A 17,977-nucleotide genomic window follows, 5' to 3' on the forward strand; every position below is an offset into this window, starting at 1 on the left:
CTAAAATTTAAGAAATTCATTCCCGGCAGCCTAGCGGAGCTAATCGGTACCACCGTGGCAAAACCGCAGTGTCAAGATCAGCTGAGAGGGCCCTTACCTGCTTCCTCACCCTCTGATCGGCGCACTGATGCTCCAGGAGGCCTCAGCAGCCTGGAGCAATCGAGCACTGATAACACTGATATGGCATAGCATTGAACAGTGTCTGCTATCCAAATATTGCATGCAATAGTCCCATATGGGGACTACAAAATGGTGTTAAAAAAATTTGACTTAACCCCTTCCCTAATGAAAGTTTAAATCACCCTCCTTTTCCTCTTTAAGAAAAAAAAAATAAACGGTCAATGGCGTGTATGTAAACAAATAAAGTCCAGAATTGCATATTTTTGGTCATTTTGTATACCTTAAAAAAATATAAAATGCGATCAAAAAGTCCCATCAAAATACAAATGGTACCCATAAAAACTACAGATCACGCAAAAAATGAGCCCTCACACATCCCCGTATACAGAAAAATAAAAAAGTTATAGGAGTCAGAAGAGGACAATTTTAAATGTACTAATTTTCTTGCACAAAGTTATAATTTTTTTACAAAAGTAAAACAAAATCAAACCTATATAAGTTCAGTAGCAGTTTTAATCATATGGACCAACAGGATAAAGAGAACGTGTCAATTTTACCGAAAAAGGCACTGCGTAGAAACGGAAGCCACTTAATAATTACAAAATGGCGAGGTTTTTCTTTCAATTTTGTCCCACAAATATATTTTTTTGTTATTTCATAGATTGTGTGGTGATTGATGGTATTACAAAGTAAAATTAATAGCACATAAAACAAGCCCTCATATAGGTCTGTTGGTAAAAAACTGAAAGGGTTATGATTTTTAAAAGGTGAGGAGAAGAAAAAAGTAAGTGCAAAAAATTGAGTCCTTAAAAGGGTACTCCTACTGATGGGCGGTATACCGGTTCATACCGAATACCAACATTTTTTCTTTGAATGATATGAATTTTCCCCATACCGATCAGGCCCCTCCCCCAACTCGAATGAATGAAGCAGATGAGTTGTGGCGGTGCTTTAAATGAATGAGTTTGCAGCCGCGGTGCTTTAAATGATTAAGTTGCGAGCAGCCAACGCTTTACATTAATGAGATGCGGGCCGCGGCACTTTAAATTAATGAGATGCAGGCCGCTGGTGTGAGGTGGATTTTTCAAACCCTCTCTCTACCCCTGCTGTGTCTTCTTGTCTAATGCAGAGCAGCGCCCTCCATCCTCCGGGAGGGGGAGATAAGGGGGTGTGGCTCAATTATCTCATGCAGACGTGCGACCTCGGGCTCTGCCCTCGCTCCTTCCCGCTCTAGCTTCGGAAAACTTCGGGAGCGGTTCATTCATTTTAAAGCGCCGCGGACCACAATTCATTCATTTTAAAGCATCGGCGGCCCGCATTTCATTAATTTTAAAGCGCCACGGCCCACATTTCATTCATGTTAAAGCACCACGGTCACATTTCATTCATTTAAAGCGCCAGTGGCCTGGAGGAGGGGGGGGGGGTTTAGAGAAATATAGCAGCGCCTGGGGGTCATATATGATTGGGGGGCAGGAGGGAGAAATACCTTTAAATACTGTGGAACTGTCTTCACTTGCAAAAATACCATGATATGCATTTTTGGTCATACCGCCCAGCACTAGGTACTCCACTGAAAAACATTTTTTTTAAATCAGCTGGTGCCAGAAAGTTAACCCCTTAAGGACCCAGGACATTTTCACCTTAAGGACTCGTCCATTTTGTGCACATCTGACCACTGTCACTTTAAGCATTAATAACTCTGGGATGCTTTTACTTTTTATTCTGATTCCGAGATTATTTTTTCGTGACATATTCTACTTCATGTTAGTGGTAAATTTCGGTCGATACTTTCAGACGATCATTTCTTGGTGAAAATTCCAAAATGTGATGAAAAAATGAAAATTTAGCTTTTTTCTAACTTTGAAGCTCTCTGCTTGTAAGGAAAACAGATATTCCAAATAAATTATATATTGATTCACAAATACAATGTCTACTTTATATTTTCATCATAAAGTTGACATGTTTTTACTTTTGGAAAACATCAGAGGGCTTCAAAGTTCAGCAGCAATTTTCCAATTTGTAAAAAAAAATTCAAAATCGGAATTTTTCAGGGTCCAGTTCAGGTTTGAAGTGGATTTGAAGGGCCTTCATATTAGAAATACCCCACAAATGACCCCATCATAAAAACTGCACCCCTCAAAGAATCCAAAATGACATTCAGTAAGTGTGTTAACCCTAGGTGTTTCACAGGAATAGCAGCAAAGTGAAGGAGAAAATTCAAAATCTAAATTTTTTACACTTGCATGTTCTTGTAGACCCAGTTTTTGAATTTTTACAAGGGGTAATAGGAGAAAAAGCCCCCCAAAATTTGTAACCCAATTTCTCTCGAGTAAGGAAATACCTCCTATGTGTATGTCAAGTGCTCGGCGGGCGCAGTAGAGGGCTCAGAACAATGGGATTTTGGAGAGTGAATTTTGCTGAAATGGTTTTTGGGGGCATGTCACATTTAGGAAGCCCCTATGGTGCCAGAACAGCAGAAAACCCCCACATGGCATACCATTTTGGAAACTACACCGCTCAAGCCACTTAACAAGGAGTCCAATGAGCCTTAACACCCGACAGGTGTTTGCCGACTTTTCGTTAAAGTCGGATGTATAAATGAAAAAAATATTTTTTTCACTAAAGTGCAGTTTTTTCCCCCAAACTTACCATTCTTACAAAGGGTAATGGGAGAAAATGCCCCCCCCCCAAAAAAAAAAAAAATTTGTTACACCCATAATGTGGTGGTGCACCATCTTGCCTGAAAAACTCAGGGAACGTGCCAGGTCCGAGTATTCCTAGATGAACAGTTTCCTGGAAAGTGGATTGGTCGTTGTGGGCCAGTTGAATGGCCCCAAGGTCTCCCGATCTGACCCCCTTGGACTTATATCTTTGGGGTCATCTGAAGGCAATTGTCTATGCTGTGAAGATACGAGATGTTCAGCACCTGAAACTACGGATACTGGAAGCCTGTGCTAGCATTTCTCCTGCGGTGTTGCTATCAGTGTGTGAAGAGTCAGAGAAGAGTGTTGCATTGACAATCCAACACAATGGGCAGCACATTGAACACATTTTATAAGTGGTCAGAAACTTGTAAATAACTCATGAATGAATAAAGTTACATTAAAACCAAGCACATCATTGTTTTTCTTGTGAAATTCCCAATAAGTTTGATGTGTCACACAACCCTCTTCCTATTGAAAAAACTAAAGTTGGATTCAAAATGGCCGACTTCAAAAATGCCGCCATGGTCCCCACCCATCTTGAAAAATTGACCCCTTCACATATACTAATGTGCCATAAACATGAAGTTAATATCACCATTCCCATTTTATTAAGGTGTATCCATATAAATGGCCCAACCTTTAGTTCGCCAGCAGAGCCCTTTACATCCACATATGGGGTATTTTTTACTTTTTTTTCCCTTGTGAAAATGAAAAATTTAGAATAACACCAGCATTTTAGTGAATTTTTTTTTTCATTTTCCCACCCAACTTTAATGAAAATTCTTCAAACACCTGTGTGGTGTTAAGGCTCACTATACCCCTTGTTACATTCCATGAGGGAGGGGTGAAGTTTCCAAAATGGTCACATGGGGGAATTAATTTTTTTGCGTTTATGTCCAAACCGCTGTAAAATCATCCACCCCTGTGCAAATCACCGATTTAGGCCTCAAATGTACATGGTGCACTCGCACTCCTGAACCTTGTTGTACATCCGCAGAGCATTTTACGCCCCCATATGGGGTATTTCCGTACTTATTTTACACTAACGGGCTGGTGTAACCCCCAACTTTTCCTTTTCATAAGGCGTAAAAGGAGAAATTTGTAGTGCAATTTCTCCCGAGTAAGGAAATTCTCCCATATGTGGCCCTAAACTGTTTTCTTGAAATACGACAGGGCTCCGAAGTTAGAGAGCGCCATGCGCATTTGAGGGCTACATTAGGGACTGCATAGGGGTGGACATAGGGGTATTCTACACCAGTGATTCCCAAACAGGGTGCCTACAGCTGTTGCTAAACTCCCAGCATGCCTAGACAGTCAGTGGCTGTCCGGAAATGCTGGGAGTTGTTGTTTTGCAACAGCTGGAGGCTCAGTTTTGGACACACTGCCGTACAATACGTTTTACCATTTATTATGTGTTAATGTAGTGTTTTTAGGGTACATTCACACTGGTGGGTTTGCAGTGAGTTTCCCATTAGGAGTTTGCTCTGCAGCAAAAAATTTGCCACAGCCTAAACTTGAAGCAGAAAACTCACTGTAAACTCGCCCATGTGAATCTACCCTGTACATTCACATGGGGGGGGGGGGGGGGGGGGAGCAAACCTCCAGCTGTTTCAAAACTACAACTCCCAGCATATACTGACAGACCGTGCATGCTGGGAGGTGTACTTTTGCAACAGCTGCAAGCACACTGGTTGGAAAACCTTCAGTTAGGTTCTGTTACCTAACTCAGTATTTTCCAACCAGTGTGCCTCCAGCTGTTGCAAAACTTCAACTCCCATCATGTACTGATCGCCGAAGGGCATGCTGGGAGATGTAGCTCTGCAACAGCTGGACGTACGCAACTACAACTCCCAGCATGCTCAGATTCAGATGTTGCCGAACTACAACGCTCAGCATGCCTGGACAGTCTTAGCATGCTGGGAGTTGTAGTTTTGCAACTTCTTGAAGTGCATAGCTTGGAGACCTCTATATAGTGGTCTCCAAACTGTAGCCCTCCAGATGTTGCAAAACTACAACTTCCAGCATGCCCAGACATCCTTTGGCTATCTGGGCATGCTGGGAGTTGTAGTTGTGAAACTACAATGCAGCAGTGAAGATCACTTACCAGATTTTCACTACTGCATTCTGCTGCCGCAGGTCCCCCGTTGTCTGCCGCCGTCTCCCGCCGGTAAGCGCTGCCGCCATCTTTGCCCTGCTCTGCCCGGACTTCCAGAGCGGGCAAAGCGGGGATCTCAACCTTGACAGCAGCCCCCCCCCCTCCCGCCCTGAGATTCGCCAATCGGCCTGAACCTCGCTCCTATCCTTTAGGATGATCGGAGCTGTCTGTGACTGCTCCGATCATCCCTATTTTCCGGGCTATCAGGTCACCAGAGACCCGATCAGCCCGTAAAAGCCGTGATTCGCTGGTCAGAAATGACCGGCGAATCACGGCGATCGCCGACAAGGGGGTCTTAGGACCCCCCTGGGTGATATGCCAGGATGGCTTCTGATAGATATCAGCAGTCATCAGGTTCCGACCACCACGTCCGGAAACACAGCGCCGTAAATGTACGGCGTTGTACGCGAAGTGACACTTAGCAGCGCCGTACATTTACGGCACTCGTCGTTAAGGGGTTAGCCCATTAAGGACATAGCGTTCTTCCGTTCTTGCACTTTCGTTTTTTCCTCCTCACCTTTTAACAATAATAACCCTTTCAATTTTGCACCCAAAAATCCATATGATGGCTTATTTTTTGTGCCACCAATTCTACTTTATAATGACATCAGTCATTTAACCCAAAAATCTACACCTTACTTTTATTCTGTAGATCCATATGATTAAAATGATACCATACTTACATAGGATTGATTTTGTCGTACTTCTGGAAAAAATCCTAACTACATGCATGAAAATGAATATGTTTAAAATTTTTATGACCCCCTATAAGTTTTTTGTTTTTCCACGTACGGGGCAGAATGAGGGCTAATTTTTTGCTCAGTGATCTGAAGTTTTCCTCGGTACCATTTTTGTTTTGATCAGACTTTTTGATAGCTATTTATGGTTTATTTATTTGCGTGTACGCCACTGACACAGTTTAACCCCTTAAGGACGCAGGACGTACTCAGCTGAAGGCACACTGGTTGCAAAACACTGAGTTTGTTACCAAACTCGGTGTTTCACAACCAGTGTGCCTCCAGCTGTTGCAAAAATACAACTCCCAGCATGCACTGATAGACCGTACATGCTGGGAGTTGTAGTTTTGCAACAGCTGGTTGTTTCTTTCCCCCCCCCCCCCCAATGTGAACGTACAGGGTACACTCACATGGGCGGAGGATTACAGCAAGTATCCGGCTGCAAGTTTGAGCTGCGGCAAATTTTCTGCCACATCTTAAACTGCCAGCGAGAAACTACTGTGAACCCCCGCCCGTGCAACTGTACCCTAAAAACACTACACTAACACACAATAAAAAGTAAAAAACACTACGTATACACATACCCCTATACAACCCCCCTCCCCTCCCCAATAAAAATGAAAAACGTCTGGTACGCCACTGTTTCCAAAATGGAGCCTCCAGCGGTTGCAAAACTACAACTCCCAGCATGCACTGATAGACCGTATATGCTGGGAGTTGTAGTTTTGCAACAGCTGGATGTCCCCCCCCCCCCAATGTGAACGTACAGGGTACACTCACATGGGCGGAGGATTACAGTAAGTATCCAGCTGCAAGTTTGAGCTGCGGCAAATTTTCTGCCGCAGCTCAAACTGCCAGCGAGAAACTACTGTGAACCACCACCCGTGTGAATGTACCCTAAAAACACTACACTACACTAACACACAATAAAATAAAAAGTAAAAAACACTACATATACACAAACCCCTACACAGCCCCCCTCCCCAATAAAAATGAAAAAGGTCTGGTACGCCACTGTTTCCAAAACGGAGCCTCCAGCTGTTGCAAAACAACAACTCCCAGTATTGCCAGATAGCCACTGACTGTCTAGGCATGCTGGGAGTTTTACAACAGCTGGAGGCACCCTGTTTGGGAATCACTGGCGTAGAATACCCCTATGTCCACCCCTATGCAAGTCCCTAATTTAGGCCTCAAATGCGCATGGCGCTCTCACTTTGGAGCCCTGTCGTATTTCAAGGCAACAGTTTATGGTCACATATGGGGTATCGCCGTACTCGGGAGAAATTGTGTTACAAATTTTGGGGGGTATTTTCTGCTTTTACCCTTTTTAAAAATGTAAATTTTTTGGGAAAAGAGGCATTTTAGGTAAATAAAAATTTTTTTTTTACATATGCAAAAGTCGTGAAACACCTGTGGGGTATTAAGGTTCACTTAACCCCTTGTTGCGTTCCCCGAGGGGTCTAGTTTCCAAAATGTGATGCCATGTGTTTTTTTTTTGCTGTCCTGGCACCATAGGGGCTTCCTAAATGCGGCATGCCCCCAGAGCAAAATTTGCTTTCAAAAAGCCAAAGGTGACTCCTTCTCTTCTGAGACCTGTAGTGCGCCAGCAGAGCACTTTTCACCCCCATATGGGGCGTTTTATGAATCGGGAGAAATTGGGCTTCAAATTTTGGGGGGTATTTTCTGCTTTAACCCTTTGTAAAAATGTAATTTTTTTGGGAAACCAAGCATTTTAGGTAAATATTTTTTTTTTTTTTACATATGCAAAAGTCGTGAATCACCTGTGGGGTATTAAGGTTCACTTTACCCCTTGTTACGTTCCCCAAGGGGTCTAGTTTCCAAAATGGTATGCCATGTGGTTTTTTTTGCTGTCCTGGCACCATAGGGGCATCCTAAATGTGACATGCCCCCCAAAAACCATTTGTCGCTCCTTCCCTTCTGAGCCCTCTACTGCGCCCGCCGAACAATTAACATAGACATATGAGGTATGTGCTTACTCGAAAAAAATTGGGTTTCAAATACAAGTAAAAATTTTCTCCTTTTTACCCCTTGCAAAAATTCAAAAATTGGGTCTACAAAAACATGCGAGTGTAAAAAATGAAGATTGTGAATTTTCTCCTTCACTTTGCTGCTATTCCTGTGAAACACCTAAAGGGTTAAAACGCTGACAATGTCATTTTGAATACTTTGGGGGGGGGGGGTGCAGTTTTTATAATGGGGTCTTTTATGGGGTATTTCTAATATGAAGACCCTTCAAATCCACTTCAAACCTGAACTGGTCCCTGAAAAAAAGCGAGTTTCAAAATTTTGTGAAAAATTGGAAAATTGCTGCTGAACTTTGAAGCCCTCTGGTGTCTTCCAAAAGTAAAAACTCATCAATTTTATGATGCAAACATAAAGTAGACATATTGTATATGTGAATAAAAAAATATATATATATTTTGAATATCCATTTTCCTTACAAGCAGAGAGCTTCAAAGTTAGAAAAATGCAAAATTTTCAAATTTTTCATCAAATTTTGGGATTTTTCACCAAGAAAGGATGCAAGTTACCACAAAATTTTACCACTATGTTAAAGTAGAATATGTCACGAAAAAACAGTCTCGGAATCAGATTGATAACTAAAAGCATTCCAGAGTTATTAATGTTTAAAGTGACAGTGGTCAGAATTGCAAAAAATCCTTAAGTCGTTAAGGTGAAAAAGGGCTCAGTCCTTAAGGGGTTAATTAACAATATGTTTTTATAGTTCGGACATTTGCGCATGCGGCGATACCACATATGTTTACTTTTATTTACAGTATTTTTTATGGGAAAAAGGGGGTGATTCAAGCTTTTATTAGGGGAGGGGTTTAATCATCTTTATTAACAATTTTTTTCATTTATTATTATAATTTTTTTTTTGCATTGATCAGTGTTATCGCCAATTGACTGCTCCTGCCTGGATCTCAGGCACGGAGCAGTCAATCGGGTAACGGACGGGGAGGAGGCAGGTAAGCGACCCTCCTCGTGCATCCTAGCTGATCGGGACATCACGGTTTAACCGCGGTGGTCCCGATCAGCCCGACTGAGCTGCCAGGAAGCTTTCACTTTAGACGCGGTGATTAACTTTGATCGCCATGTCTAATCTTTGTAAAACTTTGTTTTAAAGGTCTGTATTCTCCAGCTGTGTGCCTGGCTCTTGAAAAACTACAGACAAAGGATGTGTGAGCATGCTGGGAGATGTAGTTTTGCAACAGCTAAAGGCAACAATACTCTAACACAGTGCTTTATAAAAACTGCAGCTCCAGCTGTTGCAAAACTACAACTCCCAGTATACTTGTACAGCCAAAGCTTTCTCTTACTCATGAATGACAAAGAAGCTAATCAGACATTCAGGAGTCTGTGAAAGCTGAATGACACACATAGTGACAACTATGTTGATTAGCATCCAGCTTTACTAGGAACAGATAGAAAATGTATGCATAAAAACTACTGTGCAGTTATTTGCAGACTGCCAGGCTGCTCCCAGACTCAGAGCAGATGAGTCATCACAGTGAGGGAGAGAGACTGACACGCCCCCTCCACAAGGCAAAAACACAAAGCAAGTGAGCAAGATATAAATGCTATTTGTTAAGGATTTATAGGTCCAAGACACATAAAAATGATATGTACATGATCGGAATTAGGTACTGAGTAACATATCACTTTTTTTTTGGGCAATATGACAGGTATGCTTTAAGGTGTTAAGGGCCTGGGTAAGCTGTGTGTGACAGTCAGACCCTGTAATAATTACTAGACTATTGGCCATTACAGGGTATAGCTGTCACACACAGCTTTCCCAGGTTTTTGAATGGCCAGTAATGTTTCAGTACTAAGTACTTCATGTGTCACTCAGAGGCCTAGGAAAGCTGTTTGTGACAGTCAGACCCTGTAATAATGACTCATAGCCCTGTATTTTTTACAGAGTCTGGCTGTCACACAAAGCTTTGTCATTCAGGATACCTGGAAAGCTGTGTGTGACAGTCAGATAATTATTAAAGAGCCATGAGTCATTTAAGTGTCTGACTGTCACACATGACTTTCTCAGGCTCCCAAATGGCACATTATCTGCTTAGTACTAACATATCTTTGCCATTCAGGAGCCTTGATCTAAAAGGAAAGCAGAAGGCGTTCCATGTGCGGGATCAGCAGGTCAGGCCCATAGGGAAAGGGAAACGATCTATCCCACGCCGGTAAGATGAAAAGGCATCAGTTTTGTTGATCCAGTGGCAACATAAGCATCGATTCTTATTGCATGGAAAACATTCAGATTTATGTGTAATAGTGTTTTTAATGAAACCCTCTTCTCTAAATCTACTGGGGGCCAAAAGGTTACTTAGATTTTTGGAATGTCTATATGTTACATTTGGAGTTTTAGGAACTAGTTGTTTTAGGATAGGATTCCTTTTTATTATTGTCCAATTTTTTGGGAGAATTTTTTTAATGTTAGGGGCTTCTGAGTTGTAATTTGTAATAAAATTGAATTTGAACTGGTGTTTCAGGTTCTAATTAAATTTTAGGGACGACTAGATCTAATTGTTTTTTGGTTTTTACCCTAGAATATGCTTTAGAGAGTAGAGAGTTCGGATATCGTTTCTGTTTAAATCGAGTTTTTAGGATTTTAGCTTGAATTTCAAAATCCTCATTAGAGGTGCAATTTCTGCGAATTGCCTTTTTTAAGCCCACCATTCACACTCCGTGACCTCGCCTTGAGATCTAGGTTCTTGGAATAGATTGGCGAAGTTCCCGGTTGATGTACTTGGAGGATATTAACCGCTTACAAACCATTTCTATGTACATATACAGTGATTTGTGACATTTTATTTATAGCATTAATGTTATAATGTTTTAATTGTTGTTTAACATATGATAAGAAAAGTGATATGTATTTTATGCGATGTTTATATTGTGATTGTTATACTTTTTGATATGTACAATTTTATGTAACATAAAGGGTTAAAACTTGTAAGTATTTATACTTCTTGTGAACCCAACCTTGTCATGCCTGATGAAGCTGCGCATGCGCAGCGAAACGCGTTGCATCTATTAAACCCAGCTTGATTTTATGCTGCACTCCTCCTGGTTCCTTCATCCAGCGCCGACATCTCCTGCTACACGGTCAAATTGTTTATTCAGGAGCCTTGGAAAGCTGTGGCCTGGTCTGGGAGTTCATGCTCTGTTTAAACCCTGGTGGTCGGCAGTTGGGTCGGGAGTATGTGGGCAGGGATGGTGCTGGGAGGGCGGATGAGCAGGGATGAAGGTGGGAGGGAGGGGGTGAGCACGGATAAAGAGGGGTGAGCAGAGATGAAGCTGAGAGGGAGTGGGGTGAGCAGGGATGAAGCTGAGAGGGAGTTGGAGTGAGCAGGGATGAAGCTGGGAGGGAGGGGGGTTGAGCAGGAATGAAGCTGGGAGGGAGGGGGGTGAGCAGGGATGAAGCTGGGAGGGAGGGGGTGAGCAGGGATGAAGCTGGGAGGGAGGGGGGGTGAGCAGGGATGAAGCTGGGAGGGAGGGGGGGGTGAGCAGGGATGAAGCTGGGAGGGAGGGGGTTTGAGCAGGGATGAAGCTGGGAGGGAGGGGGGTGAGCAGGGATGAAGCTGGGAGGGAGGGGGGGTGAGCAGGGATGAAGCTGGGAGGGAGGGGGGGTGAGCAGGAATGAAGCTGGGAGGGAGGTGAGCAGGGATGAAGCTGGGAGGGAGGGGGTGAGTAGGGATGAAGCTGGGAGGGAGAAGGTGAGAAGGGATGAAGCACGGAGGGAGGGGTTGAGCAGAAATGAAGCTGGGAGGGAGAGGGTGAGCAGGGATGAAGCTGGGAGGGAGGGGTGAGCAGGGATGAAGCTGGGAGGGAGGAGTGAGCAGGGATGAAGCTGGGAGGGAGGGGTGAGCAGGGATGAAGCTGGGAGTAGGGATGAAGCTGGGAGGGGGGGTTAGCAGGGATGAAGCTGGGAGGGGAGGTGAGCAGGGATGAAGCTGGAAGGGAGGGGGTGAGCAGGGATGAAGCTGAGAGTGAGGGGGTGAGCGGGGATGAAGCTGAGAGTGAGGGGGTGAGCAGGGATGAAGCTGAGAGTGAGGGGGTGAGTAGGGATGAAGCTGGGAGGGGGGGTGATCAGGGATGAAGCTGGGAGGGGGGTGATCAGGGATGAAGCTGGGAGGGGGGGGGGGTGAGCAGGGATGAAGCTGGGAGGGAGGGGTGAGCACGGATGAAGCTGGGGGGGTTGAGCAGGGATGAAGCTCGAGGATGAGCAGTGATGAAGCTGGGAGGGAAGAGGATTGTGTGTGTGGGGGGCACACAGAATTCCCCCCTGTTCACCTGCCTCAGAAGGCTTTCTGCACTGCTGAGCTCCAGTATCAGCAGCTCTTCTGATCATGTGATGTTATTATTTCACATGACCCTTGCAGTACAGGGAACGCTGCTGATCAGCAAAGGAGGAAGAAGAGCTGTCCGCACCCCCCTTTAAAGCGCAATTGTCATGGATATTGTACCCCCAAGACTAATAACATGATAGTATAGATGGTGACACTTGTAATGCAGCTAAACTTTTGGCTGCTCTTTATCCCATGTTATCAGCAGGAAAATAGTTTTAGCGTGCGGTCAGCAACTGTCGGATAGGCGTGGCTGGGGATCGTAATGCCCCACCTCCACCACGCCTATCCCCTGTAAGTGAGCACTGGGACCACTTTGTGATTGACACACAGGTCCCCACCCCCGATGTCCATGATGTGCGGTCCGGCGTGACTCCACTGAGCCTATACATTTTATGTGCACCTTTATGATATATAGTGCCCGTACTCCTCTTCTTTCTTCTCCTGGTCCTGGAGACGCGCTGCTTCTGCTTTCACTAGAGGAAGAGAGCTCGCGCCCTGCCTCTAGCACTGCATAGGCGCACTGAGCTGGTGGCAGAGAACAGGAGTGAGCGCTTTCTCTCTGCCTCTAGTGAAAGCAGAAGCAGCGCGTCTCCGGCAACAAGAGAAGAAAGAAGAGGAGTACGGGCACAAGGTGCACATAATGGCCCTCATTTACTATTGTAAACCCGACATGTTTTGTCAGGTTGTGCACCAGTTTCAGGCGCATTGCGCCTGAAATTCTGTCTGCGCCAGAATATGCGCCTGAAATTCGGTCTGCGCCTGAATTTGCGTATGAAATTGAGCTTGAATTGAAAAAACCCCAACTAACTCTCCATTTTGCTAAGAAAACCCAAAAAAGGGGCGTGAGCGTCGGGAAAAGGGGGCGTGGTCACAGAAAAAGGCTGTCTTCCCGACATTTTCACAAAATCCCAACATATTTACTAAAGTCTCCACAGAAAATGTGGTGGATTTCAGCCGAGGAAAACCCTACAGGTCAGAGCATGTGTAAAAAAAAGCAAAGTGTAGGGAAAGTGGAAACTGTAGGGAAAGCTTAGTAAATACTGTGGAAAATAAATTGTTGGGAATTAAAACCCACAAAGAAACCTACATAACACTCTTAGTAAATAAGGGCCAATATGTAATGTATAGGCTCAGTGGAGTCACGCCGCCCGCATATCATGGACATCGGGTGGGGACCTGTGTGTCAACCACACAGTGGTCCCAACGCTCACTTACAGGGGATAGGCGTGGTGGAGGTGGGGCATTACAATCCCCAGCCACACCTATCCGACAGTTGCTGACCGCACGATAAAACTATTTTCCTGCCGATAACATGTGATAAAGAGCAGCCAAAAGTATAGCTGCATTACAAGTGTCATCATCTATACTATCATGGTATTAGTCTGGGGGGTACAATATCCATGACAGTTGCGCTTTAACAACGCCACTGGAGCTGACACTGATTTACCTTGACCTGGGAGTTCACCTCTTATGTCTTTGGAAGTTGTTCTGTGCTTTTCGGTTACCATTTGTATTATATTTCTCTTTCATTTGCCATTAAAGGGGTATTCCAGGAAAAAACTTTTTTTTATATATCAACTGGTTCCAGAAAGTTAAACAGATTTGTAAATTACTTCTATTAAAAAATCTTAATCCTTTCAGTACTTATGAGCTTCTGAAGTTAAGGTTGTTCTTTTCTGTCTAAGTAATCTCTGATGACATGTGTCTCGGGAAACGCCCAGTTTAGAAGCAAATTCCCATAGCAAACCTCTTCTAAACTGCAATAGACAGACAAGGAGAGCGCTCCTAGTGTGATAGCGTAATGTCAAAGAAAAGATAATAGACAAAAAAACTTGCTCACCAAGTATAGTTGTACTGCGACCAAGTACAACTATGGTGAAGGCGTGAAGTGACCCTGCAACGGGCGAAGAGCGGCAGCTGCTCCTGGACACACAGGCGAAGAAATAAAGCGGATCCCTCCAGGGAACAAACCAGGATAGAGGCAGCGCACAGGACTTCAAAGGTAAAATGGTTTATTTACCCGGCATGCAACGCGTTTCGCTGGATAACCAGCTTCATCAGGCATGTTGAGGGTGGAGACACATAGGGTATTTATACACAACAGTTAACCCGCACATTGCTGGAATAAAAGCAATAGGCAGGAGCCCATAAAACACACATATAAAAAATAGTAAAATACAAAAAATATATGAAAATAAATAGATAAGAAAATTATATATATCTCACATACCCAACTAGAAAAATTGGATATGTATATACATAAAATATAAAATATGTCGATAAATTTGTAATATATTTATAATATGATATGGTAATAGAAGGCAAGTCAAGTCACACAGCGTTCTCAATCATCTCATTTAAACCGCCAGGGAAAAAGGAAACCAAGTGAAAAAATCCAATATGATTCTCTATTAATTAGCCTTTGAAAACGATTTTTTATAATAGATGGTATGACTTCAATGATTTTTAATTTAAGACAGTCAAAATTCCCGGAGTGTATTTGACATATGTGTCGTGAGACACTGTGTAGCATGAATTGTCTTCCCACATTAGAACGATGTTTATTCATGCGGGACCGCACTGTCTGAACAGTGCAGCCCACATACTGCAAACCGCAAATACAAGATAAAAGGTAAACCGCATAGCTGCTTTCGCAATCATGCGTTCCCTTAATCCGAAATACATTTTTCGAAATATTACAAACAAAATTGTCACCTTTTTCTATCATGATGCAGCATTTACATCTCATTTTTCCACAGGGGATGGTGCCATTATCCTGTCCTACACGATTAGATGTAACAAAACGATTATTCTTAAGACCGTCACTGGGGGCCACCAAATTACGCAGATTTTGTGATCTGCGGAATGTGACACCTGGGTGGTCAGGTAATATATCTTTAAGTATCGGATCACCTTTTAATATGTACCAATATTTATTAAATATTGTTTTTATCTTGGGTGCTGCGCAATTAAAATTGGTAACGAAATTGTGACTATAATTCTTATTGGATTTTTTACTATTTTTACAATCAATTTGACATTTATTGATTGTGAGATTTATAATTTCTTTCTTAATATCATTCGCATTAATTTTATCAATTATCAAATCCTCTTGTCGTTGTCCCTTAGCCTGATTGAAAGCTTTATTTAGAATCGATTTTGGATAGTTTTTCTCTCTAAAACGATTCTGTAAAATACGTGATTGTTCCAAAAAGTCAGAATTAGATGTACAATTTTTTCTGATACGCAAATATTGCCCATAGGGCACATTACGGATCCACTGGGGATAATGGGAACTATTGAAATCCAATAGGCTATTTATGTCGACTGGTTTAAAAAATGTTTTTGTTTTTATACGGCCATCCGAATCCTTTCTGAGTTGAAGATCAAGAAAGTCAATAGAGGAAGAAGAGCAGTGAATGGTAAATTTTAGACCCCAAGTGTTCAAATTAAGAGTGTCAACAAAATCATGTGCTTGAGAAGAAGAGCCTGTCCAAATAATGAACAGGTCATCAATGTATCGCCTATAAAAGGCGACATACCGATTAAAAACAGGGGACTGTGTGATATAGGAGGACTCGAAACGCCCCATGACCAAATTAGCATAACTGGGGGCGAATCGAGTCCCCATCACACAGCCCCTGCATTGTCTGTAAATAATGTTTTTTAGTTTTAATGACATTATTTACAGACAATGCAGGGGCTGTGCGATGGGGACTCGATTCGCCCCCTAAACTTCAGAAGCTCATTACTCAGTACTGAAAGGATTAAGATTTTTTAATAGAAGTAATTTACAAATCTGTTTAACTTTCTGGAGCCAGTTGATATATATAAAAAAAGTTTTTTCTTGGATAACTCCTTTAATGTCCCCATATGGCCAAATCCAGGGAGGTTGCCTTCAATCCCATGGGCAATAATCTTCTGAATAATATATGCAACTGAAGTCACAGTTTTAATTTATTACTTCTTTTGTCAGGTTCATGTAATTTCCGGAAGCATTGTGTGTTTTCTGTCTTTAACAGAACGATTCCAACAACGATTCCAACAATTTTATCCACATCTGTATTTGTAGTTAAATAATACAAACTAAAGGAATTTTTACATAGTTTACATTTTTTACATAACCATGCAACTTCCAAAAAGTGGATGGGTCTTAGTGGGAGGAAAATAGCCTCCACGGCCAGACGGATTTAAAGGGAATCTGTCAGCTGCATTTCATGCTCCTAACTGCTTACACTGTTAGATAATGGTTAGGGTAAGGAGGCACATGTTTCCTTTCAATTATTTTTCTGTGCTTTCATAACATAAAAAAATGCTTTTATTCTATGGTGCTAAGTGTCAATGAGTCATTCCCAAGCCCCTCCTGGCTCCACCTGCCTCCAATCCTCCCATTTCTATACATGCATGACAGTCAGCTGGAAGCAGAGTCTTGGCTGCTAATCAAGCACAGAGAGTGAGGAGGCATTCCAGACCTCAGCACTTCAAGTGCTTGGGAATGCCTCTTTGACACTTGGTGCCAGAAAAAAAAAAAAAAGCAGAGACAGATATTAAAGGGACCATGTGTCTCATTGTCTTAACAGTTATTTACCATTGTCAGCAGTTTGGAATGTGAATTGCAGCTGAAAGGTTCCCTTTAACATAATTTAAGAAAGACATTACATCGGTGATTATTAGGCAAATGAGCTTTCCAAGGAATGTTTGGCCCTGATAATCAGGTCATGTAAAAGGTCCAGCAATCAGATCACAACAAGCAAACTTGTTTGCTGGCTGATCACATCTTTTGTGCACCCATTTAAATTATCACTAAAGTCATTTATTATTGGGCCACAAGAACGATCCAGTGATCGTTCATGTGGCCCAGCCACTTGATTGATTGAGCCTTGTAGGGGCTCAGCAAGCAAGCATCGATCATCACTCGTTCCTGGTCTCCATCAATCAGTCTAAAAGGACCCTAAGTTATGCCAGTCTTCATACATTTCCCACAGTTCTTATATTTTATTAACTGTTTAATTTAATGTGATGTGATATATAGCATCATAATTCATTTCTTACCGTCTTGTGTGTTTTGACTTAAGACTGAGGCACAAAGATCTTCTAAACTTACTCCCAACGTCTCACATACTTCTTCCCGTGTATAGGACTCAGGATGTAAGACCTGTTCAACAATAGCCAACATGTCTCCAACAGTGACCCCAAGTCTGCTTTGGACATCTCCTAGTTTCATCAGGTTTTTCCAGTCTAGTCCTTTAGATTTTGCTAGAATCTATAATACAAAAACATCAAGACATTTGTCTAAAGGATAAAATAAATCAGCATTCCAGATTAAACTAATTCATTTAATGAATTACACTAACAATATGTTACAACAGCCATGCTACACTCGAAACTACATAAAACATTGTCAATAATTTTGTTTTGAATAATATATTTTTATGTAATAAATGGCAACTTTGTTTGAAAAACACAGGTCTATTTTATCTAAATGCACTTCTATAAACTGTAACTAGAATCCCTATGCCAAGTACCTAAACGTTGTAACACCCTGTGAAGTATGAAACAGACAAAAGGCTATTACTATTTATTTACTCTTAAAAGCTACATGCATAATTTTATATTATTGATTATATATGGGCATTGACCGTTTTACAACCAGCCATGAATAGACCTTCTGGTTTCTCCCCACCCTGCTGCTAACAATGGAAAGCAGCCAGGGACCATGCCATGGACTCTATGCCCCATTTCTGAATAGTTTTAAAACTATGATTTCTCTAAACCTTGATAAAAAGAGTCATTCTCTGTTTTATATTGCCTGTTTTGGCAACACAAAACTCCTCACAGGTTCCCTTTAAATCCCCATACCGGTAATCTTCCTGCTTCCAA

The 17,977-nt window shown here is 42.4% G+C and overlaps 1 protein-coding gene across 8 annotated transcripts in view; it reads right to left on the reverse strand.

The window, feature by feature from the left end:
- GALK2 (galactokinase 2) overlaps nucleotides 1-17,977 on the reverse strand; it is a 626,364-nt gene that overhangs the window by 108,488 nt on the left and 499,899 nt on the right. For all 8 annotated transcript variants that reach the window (XM_056572234.1, XM_056572231.1, XM_056572232.1 and 5 more), the window contains one exon: nucleotides 17,150-17,360. In XM_056572234.1, the coding sequence (XP_056428209.1) occupies nucleotides 17,150-17,360 (211 nt within the window). The remainder of the gene's footprint in view (nucleotides 1-17,149; nucleotides 17,361-17,977) is intronic.

Source organism: Hyla sarda, chromosome 4 (genome assembly GCF_029499605.1).
Source record: "Hyla sarda isolate aHylSar1 chromosome 4, aHylSar1.hap1, whole genome shotgun sequence".
Classification (NCBI taxonomy): Eukaryota; Metazoa; Chordata; class Amphibia; order Anura; family Hylidae; genus Hyla; species Hyla sarda.